Here is a 21298-nt window from a genome sequence, read left to right on the forward strand (position 1 = left end):
TCGTATAAGAAACTGCAGAATAAAAATACAGGAAGAGCTACGGTATATGTATACAGTCTCGTAGTCAGATTATAACTACGTACAATTAAAACCAACACCTCTCATTATGTTTCCAGTTCCATTCGACCTAACGAATAAAATTATCATCCGTCTAATAAAAATCTGTACTCGAAAGAGAAGGGGTTCTTAGTTTAGTTTTCGATAAAACATATTTCTATTGTCAAAATTTCATCAACATTTCGAACTTAAATAACGTGGTTCGAGTTCTATTTATTATTTCAATCGTTTTCACTTATCAGGTTCGTTCAAGTTATTAAACGAATCGATCGTTGCGCACGCTCGTTCGATCATCACTCTTAAAAGTTCGTAAACACGAATGAAAAATATTTCCCTGTACGGTCCAATGTCCACAAAGCGAACAGAATCGTCGACGGTTCTTTCGATAGGAACACTTTGAGTGCGAGTAATCGATCTTCTTCCACGCTTGTTTCGCGAGTTGCTGTTTTTTACCGACGTTTGGACCTCGTTAGTATTAATTTCCGAAACCGCGACAACAGTTTCTCGAGTGTCTTTCGTGCAGCACGCATCTCTCGCGAACTTGCTTTCGATCTCGAAACGATTCGTAAAATAACACAACAAATTATACACAGTTTCGTGCTTCCTGTCTATAGAAGAGGCTGCCAACGGAGGCTTTAGGCACTTTTTATAGATTTCACTGAATTGCGACAACATAGACTGCCTTTCTGCTGGTTCCTTAATCTTCAACAGCGTTTCCCTCAGGTGATCCAAACACAAGTTCCAACGCCGCTCGTTCTGGTTCGTCGCGACGTGGTAAATCTTGTGAAACTCTGTCACGAGGCTCGGATGATAGAAGCACAGCGGAGTTTTAGTAACGAATATCTCTGATTCCAGAAACAGACTACCGTAAGAAGGTCCTGGAGGTTCGATGCAGTGCATGTCTTCCATTATCTCGTTTATGGTTTCTCGTATCGTGGCGTCCCGAACGCAACGATCCAAGTACTCGTCGACGATCAGCACGGGATCGTTCTTCGCGTTCTGTGGATCCACGGTCTCCGCACAACCGCTGAGTCTTATTATCAACGGAGATGAGCACAACTCCGGGTCGGTTTTCAGTCTCCAAAGTTCGCTAAAGACACCCGGGATTCGCGGCAGATACCAAACCTTCAATTTCGTTATTTGTCCTGGAAGAATCGTCCCCTTCGTCTTGTTAAAGAAAAATGGACCCGTTCGTCTTCCCAATGGTATCGTCGCGGATCGAAATGCAGCGTCTCTCCACTCGTAAACGATCACGCGATTTCCTTTGTTCTCCAGCACGATTTCCCTCTCCTTTCTTTGATCCACTCGTCCCGAGAAAGACACGTTCCAGATGATCGCGTCGGTTCCCTGGTTCTCGAAGCCAGATCCTCGCCAAACTATTTCTCGATCTTGGATCTTCAACACCACCGCCTGATCCTGATCCACGCTCGGGTCGCATTCGTTCTTCTCCTCGGTGTCGGAGATCGTTATGGGCGGTATTCTTGGCTCTTTCGTTTTTCGTCGCGGAGCGTGGCCCTCGACCACGAGCTCCCTCGTTTCCGGTTCCTTCGGTACGAGCAATTTTATTTCCCTGGACAGCTCGACCATTCGTTTCTGTAAATATCGATTACGCTTCCACGATGGTTCCCTCGATTTTAAACCCACGAGATCTTTTTCTTTTTCTAATAATTCCGGCAAGTCCACGAACGTTAGCTCTGGAAGTAGGTTTAATTCTTTTTTGGTTTGAGTGTACGCGATATCCGGTAAGCAGGGATCTCCACGGTTGGACAACACCTGTGGCGTCCTCCAAAATTCTGGACCGCCTCGAAATTTGTCCGGAATCACCGGTGCCGGTATTGTCGCGTAATCCATCACATTTCTCATCTCGACGAGAGGTCGAATTTTTTCGCAACCGTTCAGCACTTGGTCGTTCTGGTGGCGACCGGTGACCGACTCGATGCGTTTGTATTGTTTCCTTCGGTTGGACAACCATTTCCTCCAGTTCACCAGTGCACCATCCTCGGTGTAATCTTCGTCCGTGCACATGAAACCATCGCGAGTGGATAGAGCTCTCGTCACGGGCGTCTCCCATCTCGTCAGGCCTTTCGGTTTGCCGATTTTACGCGCGTAATCCATGGTAAAATGACGAAAGTACAAAGCAGATATTTATTAAGAATATTTTATAACCCTGCACAAACATTTTCGAATGCTATCTTCACGAGGTACGGAGCGCGATCGATCGCGAATAGATCGAATTGAAACAGTACTTGACCCTAAGTTTCGACAATATGTAAACGTTTGAAGCATCGTGTCTAAATTAAACGACTCAAATAATTCCAGTTTACGATACCATTTTACCGATAAATGTCAGAAACGCACGAGGCTGATACAGAGAATGCTAGGTTCGTTCAAGGTTTAGCTGCCACCGATGGCGAATTAGAGTCTCCGGTCGATTTGGATATCAGTTATATGAAAGTTATAGAACTGAGTCCTTTGCAATGGATTAATATTGACGTGGCGCCGAGGAAAGTGAAAATTACCAACACTGGATACACGGGTAGCGTACTCGATGGTAACCTATCTTTCGTACGATCGATTGTTAACGTTTATCGGTTATCAGTAATTCTCAGCGCGAAATGGCAGCAGAAACGACCTTATCTTTGCGGTGGACCGTTCACGGAGAATTATATTTTCTCGCAAATTCATTTTCACTGGGGAGAAAACGAGATGAACGGGAGCGAACATTACATTGACGGTGCGAGGTTTGTTAAGTGTTTCTGTATTTTTAACTGATTCCACAACAGCGATTTAATATAAGAATTAAAAATAGAATTTAGAACTTACTTGATCAATGATATACGTGACACTTTTTTCAGGGAAATTTAAATATTTCCATGTTAAAACTCATCGCTTTTATTATTAAATAATCCATATATTTGAATGATTTTACGCTCAGAGAATTTTTCGTAGAACTTCCGTTTCGCTGGTGCTTTTTCAAAATAACTTTCAGTTTTAAATACAGTTTGATGCAATTTTGTTTAAAGCATGCCGATGGAACTCCACGCAGTGCACTTCAAAAGCGAGTACGAAACGTTGGACACGGCGCTCCGGCGACCCGACGGCGTCACCATTTTAGTATATTTTATTAAGGTAAGTCCAAGTGTTCCGAATAAAAATTGAATCGATAAAACATTATGATGTAATCGTGGTTAGTTACAGAACGAGCCAAATAAATTTATGGAGGAAATAGTGAAAAACTTGGCTTCCATACAGAGCACAGATTCGTCCGTTCGTATAGTGCCTATACAGTTGACAAATATTATGAGGCCGTTCAATGACGATTACTTTTTATACTGGGGTTCGATAGTTACGATAAGTAACGTGCACAAAATTCTCTGGGTGATCAGCAGAGTACCGATAGGAGTTTCCGTCGAGCAAGTAAATTTATGCAACTTCTCAAATCACGTTACGTTGATAATTAACAATATTCAGAATTTTTTCAATGAGAGTCACACCGTGGTGGATTATTTTCTATGCTCGTGTTTTGTTAAGGTTGCAGAGTTTCGCACGTTAACCGACGAAAAGGGTGTACCTATACTCTCGAACATACGCGTGTTGAAAGAAAGACAAAACAGAAACATATTTCACGTTTGTCCGTCGGGTTCGACGTATGCTTCTCTCTTACCATTGCCACGAGATTATTCAAACAACGAAACAGACGAACCTAGCGACGTTTCCAACGATACCCCAGAAAATTGATGGCCCGTCGTTAAAAAGTACTGTAAACATATAAATGATAAATACATATATCGCATTGCTGCTGGTTTCGTTGGAAAATACAGTGAATATTATTTAATTATTACCTATAATCTTCGTCGTGTATAATAACAACTTTGTAGGAAATATAAATATCGAAAGGTTTACTGTGTTGCTCGATGAAACCAACCAAAATACAAGCCATTAAAAAAATGAGTATTTAATACGTATTAAAAGTAATCCAAGGATGAAATTAGTCGTAATGTAGTGCAATGTTTTAAATAATATTGATCGAATTATTTTCTGCGTCTTCGAGCCCTCTTGATCCTCTGTTTCTTGAGATCACAGTTAGGATACAGAGATACACAGTCGACTCCGCCTAAACCCAGAACGGATGCTTTCACAGAATCCATCATTGCCGACCATGAGGATCCTTTTAATACTCTGCCAGAGATCCAGCTCATTCCTAGACTGAAAAGGAAGGTTCCATGGTTATCGTGCGTATATATAACCCAAAAATAATTTTGAATTTTTTTAAATATTCACGACTTCCAAGATCGAATTTTCAAGACGTTCGATCTTGCAAAATGTTTTGAAAATTTTTGAGACAGTTTAAATCTTATCATTGCCTGCTAGATATATCGATGAAGTTTGTTAGTTTCTTCATATACCATTCTGTACCTAAGCAAGTTTAGAAATATTATATTACCTCCAAACTGGTACCCAAATTTTACGCGCGTCCTTGGTCTCCGTAGATCGTCGATTGTTCTCGCAGAGGATTCTACGAAGACAATTCCCAGAGTCCATGTCAGCGACAAGAGCAGCTTCAATGGACCTTAAAACGTTGTAAGAGAGCTCGTTCAATTCCTCGTTGCTGTCGTACGAAAAGGGCAAACCATCAATGTTCCTCTTGAAGCGTCTACTGGTGGTTACCAATGTGGGAGAGGTTGTATTCATACTATTCTTTATAAAAGAAACCAATGAAAAAGAGGATTAAAAATTACTATCGTATCCAATTTGAATGAAATCAGTCTGAATCTCGTACCGTGGCGTTCATTAATAAATGTATAATGAATAATCCAAAGGCTAGAAACGCTAAGGCCGTGAGAGCAATTTCGAAGAAGTCTCTTATCGAGAGTTCATTTCCTTTCGATTTATGATAGTAAGGTTTGTGATATTCCTCTTCGTGGTCGTGATAATACGGTGCCGTGTAATAGTGTTCCTCGTGTATGGCGGGGAACGATTCGGTGTGATGTAAGAAATGGTGGTCACCCCCGTGACCATAGTTTTGGCCGTAATAAAAATTGTGCCCCGAAGAGGAAGACAACATGTGATCTGTTTGATAGTTTTGTTTCGTTTAAATCGCGTACGAAGGAATTAATTATTTAGAATTCATGTATCGATTGCTTGTCTGTACCGTCTTCTTCGTTTGGTCCTTCGTAGAAACCAACTTTTCCGGACGGTAACGGAGCCTGCATCGCATAACCCGTAACTTCCCCATCGAATTCCTCGATCATTCCATCTCGATGCCCTTGCATTTTATCCATCTTCTTGTGGGGAATATAGTGGCGATACACGTCGTCTAACGTGGTTCTCCTAAATAAAAAAATTATGGTGGATCATCGATTATCGAAAATAATACAGAAACAAAACTTAAACACTCACCGCTGCAACCACTTTTTATACTTCAAACTTCCCTCGTCCGCCAACATTTTGTCGTGAATAGTAACGTTGTCGTCGTCCATCGAATCTTTAAATTCATTCTTTTCCGGCGTACCGAGACGCCTCTTAACTCTGGGCGTGTTTATTAATTTAAAAATTTCCTCCGCCATGTAACCGTGGCACAAATACTCGTTCATCCTTTTCCTAAATTGAAAAATCACGAGACACGATGTTATCGAGAAACAACAGTTAACTTTAAACTCACCTGTGATAGTCCATATCATTCAACGCGTTGTCGATAGACCCGTCGGCCGCTTTATCGTCGGTGTCCGTCGATTTGCTTTTGGCTGTTTGTTGATCCGCGAACAGGAACGATCCAGGCAGAAGATCCACCGACAGTATGTCGTTCTCGTCGATGCAAAATTCATTGCCGTCGTCGAAGCATTGTTGGCCAGCAATTTTTGGCATCGACGCGATCGAAACCACCAACGCGACGAGTTGGACTCGTACGAGGAAACACATTTGATATTTTTACGAACAGAGTTTTCTCAGGTAGGACGAAGACTGAGTCAAAACGGAGACACGGTCCTGCAACGAGTCACACGACTGCTAGAAATAATTGCTTTAACTGTATACGTGCTTAAGCGGGCGTTAACGAAGCTTTGCGTTTAAAGTAACAGTTGAATTTCTGTAAAGTATAAAATACGAACGCGTACGCGCGATCCGAGTATCGATATTTACTAAACGGCTGAAACAAATGGCCCACATGCAAACAAACTGGGATTTCACTGAGCACATATTTGTACGCGTGACTAATCCAACACCAGTCGGTGACACTAGCAACCGATTTACAAGTAATCCGACACCTATGATTAAATACCTTTATTAAAAACCACTTACGATGCTCTTATGAATGTTTTAGAAGCGGAGGGTTTGCCGGGATAAATGGGATGGGTTGGCGAGATGAGGTAATGGGGGCTTTGTTCCCCTGGGAACTCGCTCACCTGTCTAATACCTCGCGAGAGTGGCTATATCTGCGCCCATACCAATAGCGACCAGTTATACATGAAGCTTACCGAAAATTAATCGCTCAGTTTCGAAAGAATTCTCGCAATCTCTTTAACCTATTCGCCTCAGACTCCCGCGATATTAAACTTACTAATATTCTCTGTAATGTTTTTTCTCTTTTTCAAATATTTGCCCGTTCGACGTGAAATATTATAGAAGCGGTCACACGGTGACAAAATTACTGAAATAACCTCCAAAATTTTTTACGACCCGCACACGTGTATACTAAAAAAAATGATATTTAACTTTTATTTGGAAAGAATTGTTGCTTTATTTTTTCTGAAGAAAATCTTATTAAAATCTTAGTATCTAGAGTAGATGTCCTGTTTTAATTGGATTTTGTTCTAAAGATGTCATTATCAAAGTATTACAAATTTAATCTGTATGAGAATTCAAGTAATGGAAATTAAAAATTTCATATTCTTCGATGTTCAAAACGGTATTAAGTATTCGCGATTAAAACGACTCCAAATCTTACTTTATTCAGCCTATTTTTAATTGTACCTAATTGACAGTATTTCGGAAGTAATTAGGAGAACGTGTAATTAAAAATAGTCGAAGTGACATTGTGTTTGGATTCATTTTCACCAGGAAAGTGTCGCCGATCTATTAAGAATACTATCGCAAAGATGTGATGAAAAATATAGAAATTGTTGCGCGCGGCGCCATTTTGAAATTTCATTCGTGGTATCTGAGCGCTAGGTTATGTTGTTCCCGACTTCTACTCGTAACAAAATGGAACTTTCATTGTGCATTGAACACTTCTCGAACAAAAAGGTGAAATTTTATGAGAAAAGATATAATTAACCAGTTTAAACAAGATAAACGCGTGTTACAGATGCAGGATGCAGCGAGGGTGTGGCGTCGATGGATTCTCCCTGCTTGAAAATGTTCCACGGCAATTTGTGCACGCGTTAGTACACCCTTCTTTACGCAGGTGTTTGATTGATCGTTTCAATTATGTGGCGCAGCGTGCATCAAACGTAAAAGAAAAGTCCACATTGGGAGAACTACCGTTCGTCCGGGAACTTTACCAGGCGTTATAGCAATAAAGAAAGAAAATGTGTCAAACCTAAGGGTATATTAATCTCTACTTCACGTAACATAAATGGTAGTGTTCAGGATTTCATAACGCGAGCAATCGAAAACTCAATAAAAATAATCTCTGTAAAGATTTCTTTTTACGAGGATATTTCATAAACGTACATACATTTTTTTTTAAGTTAGTTCGAATCTTTTGTTACGGGGACATCTGATAATATTCATTTCAAGCTCTGTCGTGCGAATGCGAATTATTTACCGAGGTCTTTAAAAGTACGCGACAGTCTTTCTCTCGAACATATCGAAAGATGTTTTAAGGGCTCGTAATGGTTTCCTGGAAGTAGCATGGATTCTTGTCCGTGAAATACCATGTGCGTCGACCATGTCGTTACTTCCTCCTTTCACACCTAACGAAAAGGTGATGCATAGCATTTCGTTTTACGTACCCGAGGCTCAATATTTGTTCTCGTCACTTGCACGCTTAAATTTCTTAAGAACGCTCGTAAGCGACATCCAAAGATTGCGATATTTCATTAGTATGTAGCCGTACTTTCATCGATCCTCCGGTAGGATTTCCACTCCAACTCGATCGCAATTACGCTTAAAATAACAAAAAGAAAAAATGACACAATTTTACAGAAATATGTTAAACTAACAACGTGGAAAGCATCGTATCATCCACTGGATAGTAACTTTACATATTATCGAACAATTTAAATTATAATACTTTGCGTTTTATATACGAGGTTGAAGTAACTGGACACCGATTGATGATACCAGTCCGCCGTAGAAAGCACTCACAATCGCCATTGATCCTTTTAGCAGCATGGAGCAGAATGGATTTTTGGTCCGTGAAAACGAACATTGAGATTGAGTTGATCTGTTTGGTAACCTACGATACTCACGGGAATGTCGGGCACTTGCAGCCCGGTAAAAGGAAATAATATCGTCGTAGACGACACGTGGAAGATCCCAGGTATCGCATTTTTATCTAAAATTAGAATCTATTCTAGCGTACATGCTTCTTTCACATTGCAAGTTCGAAAGGGACATTGTAATTCAAACATGCAAAAAATGAATCATTTTTAATGTATTTTCCCAAACAAGCTAGTGTTTTTAAAAACTGCTTACAGTCGTTTCGAGTACAGGAATACATTTTAAAATAATTCATACTCGTTTCTAAAAGGAACCTCATCGACTTGAGCACTTTTTGCTAGTATTAAAAATTGTTTATAAAATGTTCAAACCCTGTGGCGTGAGAACCACTGGACGAAGTTTAGTAAACGCGTGAAGAAGTATTTTGCGATACTTTTTCACGGCGTTCTCCGTATGGCAGAAGCGTTTATCCATTGCTTGAGTATATGTATATGTATATATGTGATAGAGAAGGAACCATTAGTTTGCTGACATAAAGCCCTGAAATAGGGGGTCGAAGAAGGCGGACTCTTCGGGAGAGCATGCGCTCCTCGGAGCCAATTGGAGCTCTGCTTTCTGATCCCTGATGAACTCTTTTTCGGCGGATGAAGTTTGCTACTGCGCACATCATGACATTAAACGACTACGTTCTCAGAAATGTCCTTACTGCTACGAGAACGACAATAATAATTCGATAAAACGGAGCTACGCAACAATGGCGCAATATAAAATAGCGCATCGACGATAGCATTCTGTTTCCACACGATTTTACACAATTTTTAAATAACGTTCACCGTTGGTAAAGATCGAACTTACCATTAAATTTCGTTAAAATATTTTCAACGTGCAGATCTGAATTATTACTAGAGTCCTCTTCAGAAGTAATATAAATAATGTAAATGATATATGAGAGAAGAATTATAAAAATTACAAGTAGTTTGTCAAATAACGTAAGAATCATCGTTTCGAAGTAAAATTGGCAACATCGACCATAATGTACCCTGAATCGAAGTTTGTTTAGGAACACGGTCGTCTTGCTGCGTTTCCGGTGACGCGAAAAGCCTGAACGACGGGAATAAAACGTGGTTTTAGTCGTTCAAACGTTATACGAAGCGAAGGAAGCCCACCTGAAAATGTTTAAGACGAGAGTAGGCACTCTATCGATTTATCGCGCGTATGATAGTAAAGTAACGTTAAACCAGTGTGAATAAGCTTTTGACCCCTACTCCGATCAGGTAACAGAAACGAGTGGGGATCCTTGGCCCGAGATGTTCTTCCAGCATCGTAGGATGACCTTCCCTCACGAACTGTTGGTGGGGATGTTGGGAGGTCCTTCTGGACCACGGACACGTGCCACCTGTCATACATTTGAACGTACTTGGTTTCGGAAGGCTGAGAGGGTGATTAGTCGGAGATTAGGTTCGAAATGCCAGCAGAGATTGGCGAGAGAGTTCCAACGATCGTTTGAACATTACACGTGCTTCGATATTCGACAAAAGATGCAACAAAATCGCAGCTGCTCGGAGAAGTGACGAAAAATGGACGGTATCGGTGCGTTTAATTGAAATCGTTGTTTTGGACGAGAGACCATCTCACCTAAGTTAGAAGTGCGCGATGTAGAATAAACGTTGGACAGTGATCGTAAAGTGAGCGTTAATTAAGAATTGAAAGTGCATTCGTAAAGCTTGAATTTTTGAACGTTTGAGCAACGAGATCCAATGACATTGTCAGCGATGGAGCTGTATCAAAATCATAAGATCAGCGACGAGATCTACGATCTTCGAACACCCGTGCAACAGGATATTAACGAAATTCGCGTCGTCGATGACACTTACGATCGAACGAGAGAAGATCGTGAACGGTTCTCGAAGTTTTCGGGCAGCCACCAGGACATGATGGAATACACGTCCGAATCCAGTAGCGAAAGTTGCAGAGAAATTCACAGGAAGCAAACCGAAAAGAAGAATTCATCGCCGATCGCTGTATCCAGTGCATTCACGATTGATAATATTCTCGGAAGACACGAGGAACGTGACACGGAAGTGTCTTCCAGTTTAAATAATTACGAAGATAGGGACGACGAGCAGGATGATAGGGACGAGAAGATGGATGAAAGTCGGTTTATCAAGCCCACAGCTATACCAGCCACGCATTCGGGTACAATTTATGATACAAAGACATACCTTTCAATAGTAAGGGGGTTTAATAACGATTGTAATAGTTGATTGCTCGTAAAAAAATTGTGAAAAGCAATTCTAATTGGCGTTGGAAGCTTCGCGATTGAGCATTACGTTGTCGTCATTTTGGTCCTTTTCAGTAAATTAGACGGATGGAATAATAAAAAGTGAAATATAGTATTTTAATTTAAATATAGGAATTCTTACGTTTTAGAATCGTCTCTGTAAATTTTATATTCAGCGAAAAACATTATATTTAACCGATAAGCTTCTAGACACTATAGTAGTCTTTCATAAGGTTTTATTAAAATTTAATAGTATCTCTAGTTAGATTACTATCTCTTAGTTTATTAGTAGATTAGTATCTCTATTCTGATTCAGTGAAGATTTTGATGTATAAAGTGTCGTATAAGAATTTTCCAGTTTCCCATATATCTATTCCCAATATTTTCTAAATAATAGCTACTTTTTTCAGTCGAAATACTACAGTATAACACAGAATTAGATTCGCCAGTTTCGTACATGAAATCAGGATGCAATGATTGCATCTTCTTAATGTAATATCTGTAAAAGACCATTAGTTTTATTATTTTACAGACATGGGTGTCGGATTATACGCACCAGCAGGATTATCGTACTCCGAAGTTACATTTTCAGACCCGTCCGGATACTCGGCGACATCTTTTGCTTCAGCATCCCTTTTATACAACAGTTGGTTCGCTCAAACGAAACCTGGTCAATTATTCGGATTGCAAGGTGAGTTCACTGATATTAACCTTTCGTTAAAAATGTGAGTCTTTTTTTATTTTGTCGATAGAAACATTAATTGAAACAGAAATACAAGAGAAAACTTGACGTGCGATTTATTTTTCGATCAACGTGGAAATATGTAATTAAATTGGGAAGTGTTGTTGAGCTTTGGCGACAAACGTTTGTAATGTTTGCGTATGACTGGGTAAGCAATTAACGTCGAATAGAAGATTTTTTAGCGGTACGGTTTACCTGTTTGCATTTTAGCGAATATCGATGTCGGGACTTCTCGCGTCCGCCTTGAAATATCATCGTAGTCGGGTATTTTCGTTTCGCCACGACAAAAGACTCTAATTATCCGCTCGCAATAACTTATCGTCGTAATTCCATTTTCGCGAACAATGCCGGGAAGAGCGAAATCGGCGTGTTCTTTCTTGGCTCCAGGGAATATTGGACATTACTCGAGGCGTCTGCGGTAACAGCTTTTCGACACGCGATCGTCACATTAACAGCTTGGGGTGTTGAATCCCCCCCCGATTTTGGTGCGTTACCAACCGGGTATATAAAATAATTAGTTCTTCGGATGTCAAACGGTTTTAATCCCATACAACCGATAATTCAACCGCTTTTAACGCTGCTCGTATCGACCATGTCTTTTTAATAGCAATGCCTCAGCTTGCACAGGTTATAATTAGTATTATAAACAAGAATAACACGATTAATGACAATTATTTATTAAATACTTCGTAATTTCAGTCATTTTGAAATACAGTTAAATGTGTTTTAACTGTGTAATCGGGGCTAACGTTCGATCGAAACGTCACTGAAATTATGTTTTATTTTTGGTCGTGTGACTTGTAACGACATTCAAATTAAATAAATGTCATTATAGTTACGACGATAAATTATGAATTTGTAGGAACGACGACAGCGGAGCTGTGAATAATTTTTGTCGGAGATTTCAATCCGCCATTGTTGTTTCGTTTCTTTCGCTACTATCCGCCATGCTGTTAGGAGCCCATTTATCAGCGACGTTACTCTAACCACCTTCCGGAGATGTGTTAAATGTCTCCGTACACTCGTAAATCTTGGCTCCGCCGGTTTTCGTTCTTCGTCACCGTGGTTCTTTTTTGGCCAGTAGTCTTTCTCGTTTTCTGGAAAACATAATCAATTCGCACAACGAATTTGTACCGGTCGATTCGTATGAACGTCGAGGAATCGATCAGTGCACGTAGCTGTACTAAATTTAAATAGTATAACTGTAGAGGCTTAATAAAAATCTAATTTTATTTTAAAATAAAATTGAAACATTTAATTCCGCTAAATTAGTTATCCCGCCGTAATCGAGAAACGTATTTCGTACTATTAATAGTCGACACGAAATAGAAATTAATTATTTTTCTATCGTTTCTTCTTTGGTTGTTGTTCCATTATAAAAATGTTCCTTCGTATTTGAGCAAGTATCCATTTTTAATTAGTGTAATGAAAATTGTCAATAATACTCCATACGAGAAAAGTAGGTACGCTTGTATATTTAACGTAGAAGAAATATTTGCAGGAATAATGTGACGAAGGAATTTATAGCAAAGAATTTTACGCCGGAAAGTGTTTCCGTTCGTCGCAGTCCTAATTGTACTCGAAAGTTCTACGAAAAAACGCAAAAGGTCTTATGCAAACAGGCGACATCTATTTGTTGGCTTAGAGCATAAGGGCCGAGTAGCTAACTGAACATTAAACAAAGGGAAAAATTCCTATTTTGACGTGGAATCGTCACAATTTTCAGTTTCACGATAGACAGGAGTAACCAGTCTGTGAAATGTTGCTAAAATAATTAGAAATATATCACATAAAAGAGTGAACAGGAATTTTGCATCAAGTTTTACATGTTTGTATTTGTTTCTGAGTTTCTTCAACTTTCTTATCCTTCCACGGTATTTATAAACTTTTTTCACGTCAGAAAAAGAATTCTAAGTTATTCTATTCAAGAACCGTAAATGAGATATGTATTTGAATTACACAAATTGTTCGATCGCGTTAGATTAATATTAAGAAATTCTTTCAATCACAAATGTGCAATAATTTCTGGATATTTCTTTATCTAATTTTTTGTACGTGCCAGATCGGCGTGTCATATTATCTAAATGTGACTAACAACGGTATAATACCTCATATAACCCCTTGAACGGAAATGTGTGGAACTTCTTTGCACCATAATGATAATCGCAGCCAAACGTTCCTCGGTATAAACTGTTTGTCCAGCTCTTTGCCACATTCTGCCTTGTATTGACTGTAAGATGTCACACGTTCCTCAAACAATCCCGCATGTTTTAGACACGCTTGGTAACTCTAGACGCTGTCCAATGAGTAGACCGCACCAGAGAAAGTGGTAATTGAGTACAAGCTGACGAAGTTAGCCGAACAATTAAGACGCATGATTATAATGTTAAATTTTTATTATCGCGGTCGTAAATCTTCGAGAAGGTCTGTCGCGATAGGAGCTGTCAACCCGTCAAACTTGCCGTGCAATTAATATTTTATTTTCCTGAAATTTGTTAGTTTATCGTCAGATCCTTTTCTCCCCGTAATCCATTTCTGTAAAGTATTAATTTGCGCAGCTCCCAAACCGAGTGGAAGGCGGTCCAGAAAACCGGGGATCGATCGGAAACCGCGCCAAGCTTATAGCGCTAAACAATTAGAAAGGCTCGAGGCGGAATTCAAGGTACGTTCGATAAACGAGTCAAAAAATTATTTATTTATCGTTTTCAGAGCAAACATCTTCTTATCAGGTTGTTGCAAATAAAAGTTCATTAATTGTTTTAGTATAAAGTGGTCGTTCGTAATATTAATAGAGATACGATAACAGATACGAAACGTCAAAACGAGCCACGTGGAGACTGCCTGAAGAGACCACCAAAAAGAAAAAAAAAATAATAAAGCAAAAGTGTTATTGAGAATTTAAAGGTCTAAGAATTTATATTGTCAGTATCATAATCATTTATTGCACTCGTGAATTCTCGCTTCAGATCGACAAATACTTGAGCGTGAGCAAACGAATGGAGCTGTCGAAGTCCCTGAATTTGACGGAAGTGCAGATCAAAACGTGGTTCCAAAATCGTCGCACCAAGTGGAAGAAGCAGCTGACGTCCAGGTTGAAAATCGCTCAGAGGCAAGGGCTGTTTCCACCCACGTATTTTCCACCGACGCAGTACCCTCTGTTGCCATACTACACCACACCCCTCGTGTTTGGCAATCCTGCGTCAGATGACGCTAACGTGAACGCGGCGACGATACCGTCGCGGTCTATGGTATCCTCTCCGGATACCGCCTGAACTCATATCGATTCGCACTACTCAACCGACCGTTGAATCACTATATTACGAATCTACGATTTTCTAACGAACCCATAATCATGTACGTTTACTTAAATGATTCTCATTAGACGAATAATCGTGTAAAACGTTGAATGTTAATTCACCGGAAATGTACGGGATGTATTGTAACGAGACGAGAGCAACGTGTACATAAATTGCGACGATGACAAATACAGATTTGTGCAATGAATATTTATTGTTTTGGTAGATAGGTCCCAAGAGAGAGTTAAGTCTAAAAAACGAGATAAAAATCGTGAATCGAACGGCTCTTTAGAAATTTAAATATTGAAACTAGAATCTCCGAACTAATTGAAGGACAAGAGTGCTCGTACATATTGTAATTGGTACGCGTCAATGTTTTTATCTGAGTATTAAACAGTTCGATTTAAATTGTGTATTATACGATCGAACGATTAAGTATCAATCATTGACGTACCGATACTTACTTGGTACTATTCGACATCGGTTCCATTGTTAAGGCAACTATGCCTAGAGGTGTCGATTAGTATTCGTTTCAGAAGTATCGGTGTCGAACATTGATACCGACTACATTAGGTTTTGATACCTTTCACCGATACTTCCCACTTTGTGTTTTAGTATCGAATTGCTCGAGCATCATCGATACGTATCGTATCAGTCCGATCATGGTCCCTTAACCGCCAGGAAACGAACTTCCTGCACACACACGCGCGAACCGAGGATATAGAGGTCGATAGTGCAGTCCGAAAAGTGATGAATCCACACGCGCATAAAAAAAAATAAATTGAAAATTTGAAGTGACATATATTCGCGCGGAGCTTCATTTCGGAATAAATGGATATGGAAAATTCGACGAGTACGCGTGCATCGTTTCCAATTCAGACCTTCAGTCTTTGTCATTCTGTCGATACGCTTACGTATAGTAATCGATCAGTATTTCAAATCGTTGACATCCTGATAGAAGAGTCATCTAAAGAGCCGAGCAAACACTTGTGGAACATGGGTTACAAACGCTTCGATGTCACGGCAGTCGCTTTCGACAAATCGTCTACGAGAAATGTAACGTAACGTATTTTGCAAAATTTATAAGATAACGATCATCGTAGTATTTAAAAAAAAAAATGTTTTTTAGATATTATATAATATTACGTTCTCGATTTATTTTTTTTATGTGGATTCACTCTTTATTTGGGTTACACCATCAATTCAGAAACACCCTATATAACAGTGCGAAATGACACACAAGCAATATTAATTACTGTGAAACGATGTTAATTGGTGACGTAATTATAACATCCCATTAATTTTCCGGGAGTTGAATCATACGAGACAGTAACAATCGATATCAGGATTTAATGGATAAACTTCTAATGCCAATCACGTTAAAACTTATTGATCCCGACGGTAATGATCTACGCTCATCAGACTTCAGAGTAAAAGGAACGCACACCTTGCATTCGAGGTAAATTGGCGAATATAAAAACATGAAATGAAAAACAAAAATGAAATTTGTATATTAAACAGTTGTAGGGATAAAAAATATCTTGTTAATGCAGTTTTCGGTGAGAAGTAACTTCGAAAATCTGTATTTATTGTATACATATACAATGTATTTTATTATTTTTTAATTCTGTGGCACAAATAAAAAGGCATTGCCGTAACTCGTTCCCCTAAGGTATTAAAAAACAGGAAGTATAGTTATACTATTTGGTAAATACGTTCCAAGTTTTATAATACTGTGCAGAAACAATCGATCACTTACGAAAATCTAAAGTGTTCATCAAAGTGTCGTATATGTATTTTCTTTGTAACATCGGAACAAAGATGGTCAGTCACTTCGCAATTTCCTCTCGAATAATCACAGAACTTTGACCGACTATTACAAATAATCACTTATCTTCCCTTACGCAGTAAGTTCCGCGCCTTGCTCTACACTGTGGTACATTATTGCGTCTCGACGATTTGTCTGTTTCGCAAGCAACGGTTCGTACTTTTGGTTGCTTCGCTTTTGGGGCTTTCAGAATCGGAAAAATATTTAACTTCTTAAGTTTGAATTTTCCTTTCGTTCTCTTGGGCTTCTTTCTCTCCGGATACAGCGTACTCATGTCGCGCATTTTCACTTTAACGGACGATTGCACCGTTCTGACACGCGTCCCTGGACCGCCATTTTTAACGGACGTAGATTTTTCCACGAAATGAGTAGAAGCCTGAATCGATATATTAGATTTGCCCACTTTGTTAGAAATCGCCGCCGCAATAGCCATCGTATTTTTTGCGCACAGATAGCAACAGCTTTTTGTGAAATCGACGAAATCTTTTTCCAAACCGTGATCTGTAATGACTTTTTCATCGTCGAACGGGCGTGGGTCAACAGTCGAATCATCGAATTTAGCAGCTTTTCTATCTCTCCTACGTTTTCTTTCCCTAATTTCTTCCGACTCCGTGTATCCAGCTGTCGTGGTACTGCTTTGAGCAGCCGAAGCGTATATTCTTCGTTTTTTACTTCTGCATTTTTCACGTTTTTCTTTCAGGCGTTTCCATAAAGTTTTCTTTAATTTTCCGGCTCTCTTTGGTTTCTGTTTTCTGCAACATTTAGTGCACCATCGAAAACATCTTTTTAGAACGTTATCATATCTCTGTAGCATCGAAGAACACGAAGTAGAATTCGTGACTAATTTTCGCTTTTTTCTTTCTTGTCCTTTTTCATCGGTTGACTGCACTGTCATAAACTGCAATTAGTATTTGATTGAAATTGAAAGACCACAATTATCTCCGATTCATTAACCCTAGAAAGACTAGAGGAGAAAGGTTTGCTGAGCCCACCAGTCACCGAATCTTAAAAGTATGAAACTTGATTTTTAAAGATAGCAATGGATAACGTAAGTGTGCTCGTTAAATACCATAGTCCATAACAATTAGTCATTAACATGACGGTTTTGGGCACATTATCAGTCTTCTTAGGGTTAAACTTACTTAAATTGTGTGGAGACGAATCTCGGTTTTGTGCGTGTTTGAAATTGACCTTGTCTTCGTTCTTTCGTAATATAGTTTTTGCATTTTGTTCTATATTTGTGGAGTGATTCGTTAACATTGTCTCTACCGAATTGTGGGGAGCATGCATTTTGACATATGTATGTAATTGAACCCATCAGATAGATTTCATTCTTTAAGAATGGTATTACCAATAAAGAATTAAGTTACATAGATTTTAATCTGCATCTAATAATAATAAAAAGATGGTAAGTTTTGTTATATAGAAGTATGCCCGTGTTCCTTACTTTGTTCAGTTAACAAGAGGTTAATTTTGTCATTATAGATTTTATAATATAGTTGTAGGTGAATTTGAAGAACCAAAATGTGGAACTGTAAATTATTTGTTTCCGTTTTCCGTGCATTTAGTTTATTTGTAACTGTTAATAATATTTTTACGATAATTAATTCCGTAATATAAAAATTTAATCCATGGTTAAATTTGAAAACTCCCGGGTTTCGTGCGCCCAAAGGGACAATAACCTATGTAACCTGAAATTCCCTATGAGACTCTTAGGTGTATCTTTTTAAGCGATTTTTCTCAATTTAATATTTCTTTTAAAACACTAGCAAAATAGAAATTAAACAATTTATCGCGCAACATTCTTGTTAAATAATATATTTTATCTTCGATTTATTAATGTACAAATATTGTATTCTGAGCATTTCCAAACACCCTTTAGCGATAAATTTCGACTTACAATTTATCAAAATAAAATCAGAAAATAGGATATATAGTAATGTATAACAAATATGATAAAATTATCGGAACTATAATTTTCTATATTATATTTTATAAATGCTTTATACTGAATTATTTTATACAGAGTTTATATCATTCCAGGACATTGTAACATAATAGCAAACACGTACCATAGGACATTTACATTAATATCAAATGCATATACAAAATTTATATCTAATCAAAATGTATATTTTATGATTTTTAAGATCGACTTGCTGTGCCGATGATTGAACCATTGTGATGTCACTAAATGACGTCACATTATTTCGTTACAGGATAGCCAGGGTCGCCTCTAGCCATAAGTCGAGTAGGCACCGGTTTTGGGCGCCAAAGTTGGCGCTAAATAAGTTACTTTATTTTTAGTACAAGAACAAGAAAAAGTGACAGTCTTAATATGGGACAGAGTTGGATACATAATTTTATCAATGACTAATGATTATAGTTACTGTGCAATCAAACCAGTGATTATGATTACAGAACATAAATTCTAATAAAAAGTAATGTAATACTTTATTGAACGGTTACAAATTATGAGTTCACGATCGTAGATTAAAAAAGTATTTCATTTAATTACAGAAGTACTTGCAAAGTGATCAAGCAATCAATTCGAGGATCAGCTGAAATTAATATTGTCCAGGGCGTCGCGTGGCTTTGAACCGATCCTGGGGACAGCAATGGCTACGTAGCCATGCAGGGACATAGCCTGCTACATGTACGCGGCGTTGTCGAGAGGAAAGTATGACTCAATTAAAAAAAAACACTGCGTTTATTGTCCAATACGGACGTTAAACAAAGAACACTTTATTTTACAAAATGTACACGAGTCCATCTTCAACAAGAGCGGCAAACCCAAAACCAGCGGTTCGCGCACTTCCCCAGCGCCATCGTTAGCGGCAACGCTGCCAACTCCATGGTGTTCGATCGCCCTAGGCATTACCTAGGGGAAATGGCGATCCTGGTGCCATATTCCCTACAGCCAAGCGATAAGTATCGGCATCTGGCGGCGCGTTCGCGAACGAGAGAATAGCAAACCGTGAACATGGCAGGAAAGTCGAAGCTCCTGCGGTGGCAGAACTGCCAGTAGCGATGGTGGCGACTGGCCGACGTCGTGTGTGTGTTTTGTTACTGCTGCGATGCGTCTGCTAAATCTTGAGTCGTCTCGTAAAAGAGTGTGAGAAGGGAAGCGGTCAGCTGGGCACGACGCTCGTAAGACAACGCGACAAACAAGGAACGGAGCAATACGGAACGGAGACAGATCGGAGGAGGGAAGGAGACGAGTAGCGTGCAGCAGAAAAAAAGGTTACGAGGGGCGGATCGTCGATGGTAAGGACCGTCCGCGTAAAAGTGTAATATTCCTGGGAAACGATGGCGTAAGCTAGTCAACCCCGAGTCGAGACGTGCCGTGTACCGTGTCGTCGATCGCGTGCCGTAGTTCGTCGGTCGCTTTTTCTCCGGTTTTTGTGCTTCGCATATGATTCGGCTGCTACGAAAAGTCGCGCGCGCGGACAACGGAGCGCGTTTACAAGGTAACGTCAGTGAAATCGGAATCGAGTGTGTGCTATGCTATCTAGGTGGTACGCAGGCTGAGTGGTGAATATATTCGTAATATCGGTTCGTCTTCGATCACCGCGCGTCATCGCGAGGCTCTCGTATATACGGGCCAGCGTTATCGCTTCTCGTCGCATCGGGTTTCTCGTGTCCTGTTGCGACTGTTAGCGACTACCCGTTCGAAACCGCTACTTCCTCGCGTCGTCCGGTTGTTGTTTTGTTTATTGTTGTTCGCACGTACGCGCGAGGTGGTGCCAATACCCGGACAGCGGCTTCCAACTGTGAGAAAGAATATGGTTACGATGATCAGTGACACGTACGGATACGTTCCCTTTCTGCTGTTGCTGTTGCTGGTGCCTTATATCGAGAGCGGTAAGTTTTTCCACATATTTTATCGTTTCCGCGCTCCGTACGTGTATTCGTACGCTTCGCTCCGCTAGAATCGGTTCATTGATACGACAGTGTTTCGCGTGAGAGTACCGGGTGCCTGTACCGTTCAGCATCTGGCCCGTGAAATGTGCTGTTGGCCGATGTGTCATATGCATACCCGCGTATCTGTATACGCGCCTCTATGCGTGTGTATCCATTTCTGCGTCTCGTGAATCATCCTTTCACGACCAGCGTGTCTCGCGCGTTTCTCTGTGGTGCCTCTGAAACGAAACGCAAGTGCACAGTTTCCGTTTCAAAAATCTTTGTTTTTCTTTAGTCTACGTTAAAACGAAACGGTTGTTCGCTCACGGTGCTCGGTTCCCTCCTACCATAATACAGGACAGACCAAACGTCCCGTCCTTCCCGAGTGTTAGTGTCGTTAGCAAGGTTATCTAAAATTTCGTTTATCTTGATACGGTCGGTTCAACGTACCCGATACGGTGACCGTACAACGTATTTTGTGAGTTTTTCGATCCTTTGTAGGAAATTTCCAATTTATACGATGCAAGATCATTTTTTCGTCTAGCTTCTGTATCGAAACGAGTTAACGTAGTCTTGTCTGCATGCACGGAGAGAATACGGCGGGAAATGCGTATTATTTAGCAGGAAAGTGTTTTCGTACAAATATTTGTAACGTCAGTTACCAGTGTCACCGAGTGATTTTTTGTGCGGAGCTTTGCATTGTTATCTTGCTGCAAATAATTATTTTCTCTTCTTTACCATGGAATTAACGAATAATAAATTTGCGACTCTTCCTGCAGCTATACGATCTCATAAATATACAGACTTTT

General features: G+C 39.7%; 5 protein-coding genes across 6 annotated transcripts in view; 3 read left to right on the forward strand and 2 right to left on the reverse strand.

Moving 5' to 3' along the window:
- Positions 1-288: 288 nt before the first annotated feature.
- Positions 289-2172, reverse strand: LOC122401669 (MYCBP-associated protein-like). The gene has a single exon (XM_043403948.1). The coding sequence runs from the start codon at positions 2170-2172 to the stop codon at positions 289-291; it is 1884 nt and encodes a 627-aa protein (XP_043259883.1).
- A 228-nt stretch (positions 2173-2400) lies between these two features.
- LOC122401670 (carbonic anhydrase 1-like) lies at positions 2401-3795 on the forward strand. Its single transcript, XM_043403949.1, has 5 exons — positions 2401-2593; positions 2657-2798; positions 3081-3198; positions 3250-3474; positions 3589-3795. The coding sequence occupies exons 1-5, from the start codon at positions 2401-2403 to the stop codon at positions 3793-3795; spliced, it is 885 nt and encodes a 294-aa protein (XP_043259884.1).
- A 293-nt stretch (positions 3796-4088) lies between these two features.
- Positions 4089-5976, reverse strand: LOC122401740. The gene is made up of 6 exons (XM_043404072.1): positions 5720-5976; positions 5458-5658; positions 5210-5388; positions 4838-5127; positions 4502-4755; positions 4089-4263 (listed from the first exon to the last, which is right to left on the reverse strand). The coding sequence occupies exons 1-6, from the start codon at positions 5974-5976 to the stop codon at positions 4089-4091; spliced, it is 1356 nt and encodes a 451-aa protein (XP_043260007.1).
- Positions 5977-10196: 4220 nt separating this feature from the next.
- LOC122401671 (homeobox protein MSH-D-like) lies at positions 10197-14734 on the forward strand. Its single transcript, XM_043403951.1, has 4 exons — positions 10197-10635; positions 11253-11411; positions 14021-14124; positions 14429-14734. The coding sequence occupies exons 1-4, from the start codon at positions 10197-10199 to the stop codon at positions 14732-14734; spliced, it is 1008 nt and encodes a 335-aa protein (XP_043259886.1).
- Positions 14735-19490: 4756 nt separating this feature from the next.
- The window catches only part of LOC122401744 (disintegrin and metalloproteinase domain-containing protein 10), a 159375-nt gene continuing 157567 nt past the window's right edge, over positions 19491-21298 (forward strand). For both annotated transcript variants that reach the window (XM_043404080.1, XM_043404081.1), the window contains exon 1: positions 19491-20450. In XM_043404080.1, the coding sequence (XP_043260015.1) occupies positions 20372-20450 (79 nt within the window). In that variant the 5' untranslated portion in view covers positions 19491-20371. The remainder of the gene's footprint in view (positions 20451-21298) is intronic.

This window comes from Colletes gigas, unplaced genomic scaffold (genome assembly GCF_013123115.1).
Source record: "Colletes gigas isolate AHSC1104 unplaced genomic scaffold, ASM1312311v1 Colletes_gigas_Sc00027, whole genome shotgun sequence".
In the NCBI taxonomy this organism is placed as follows: domain Eukaryota; kingdom Metazoa; phylum Arthropoda; class Insecta; order Hymenoptera; family Colletidae; genus Colletes; species Colletes gigas.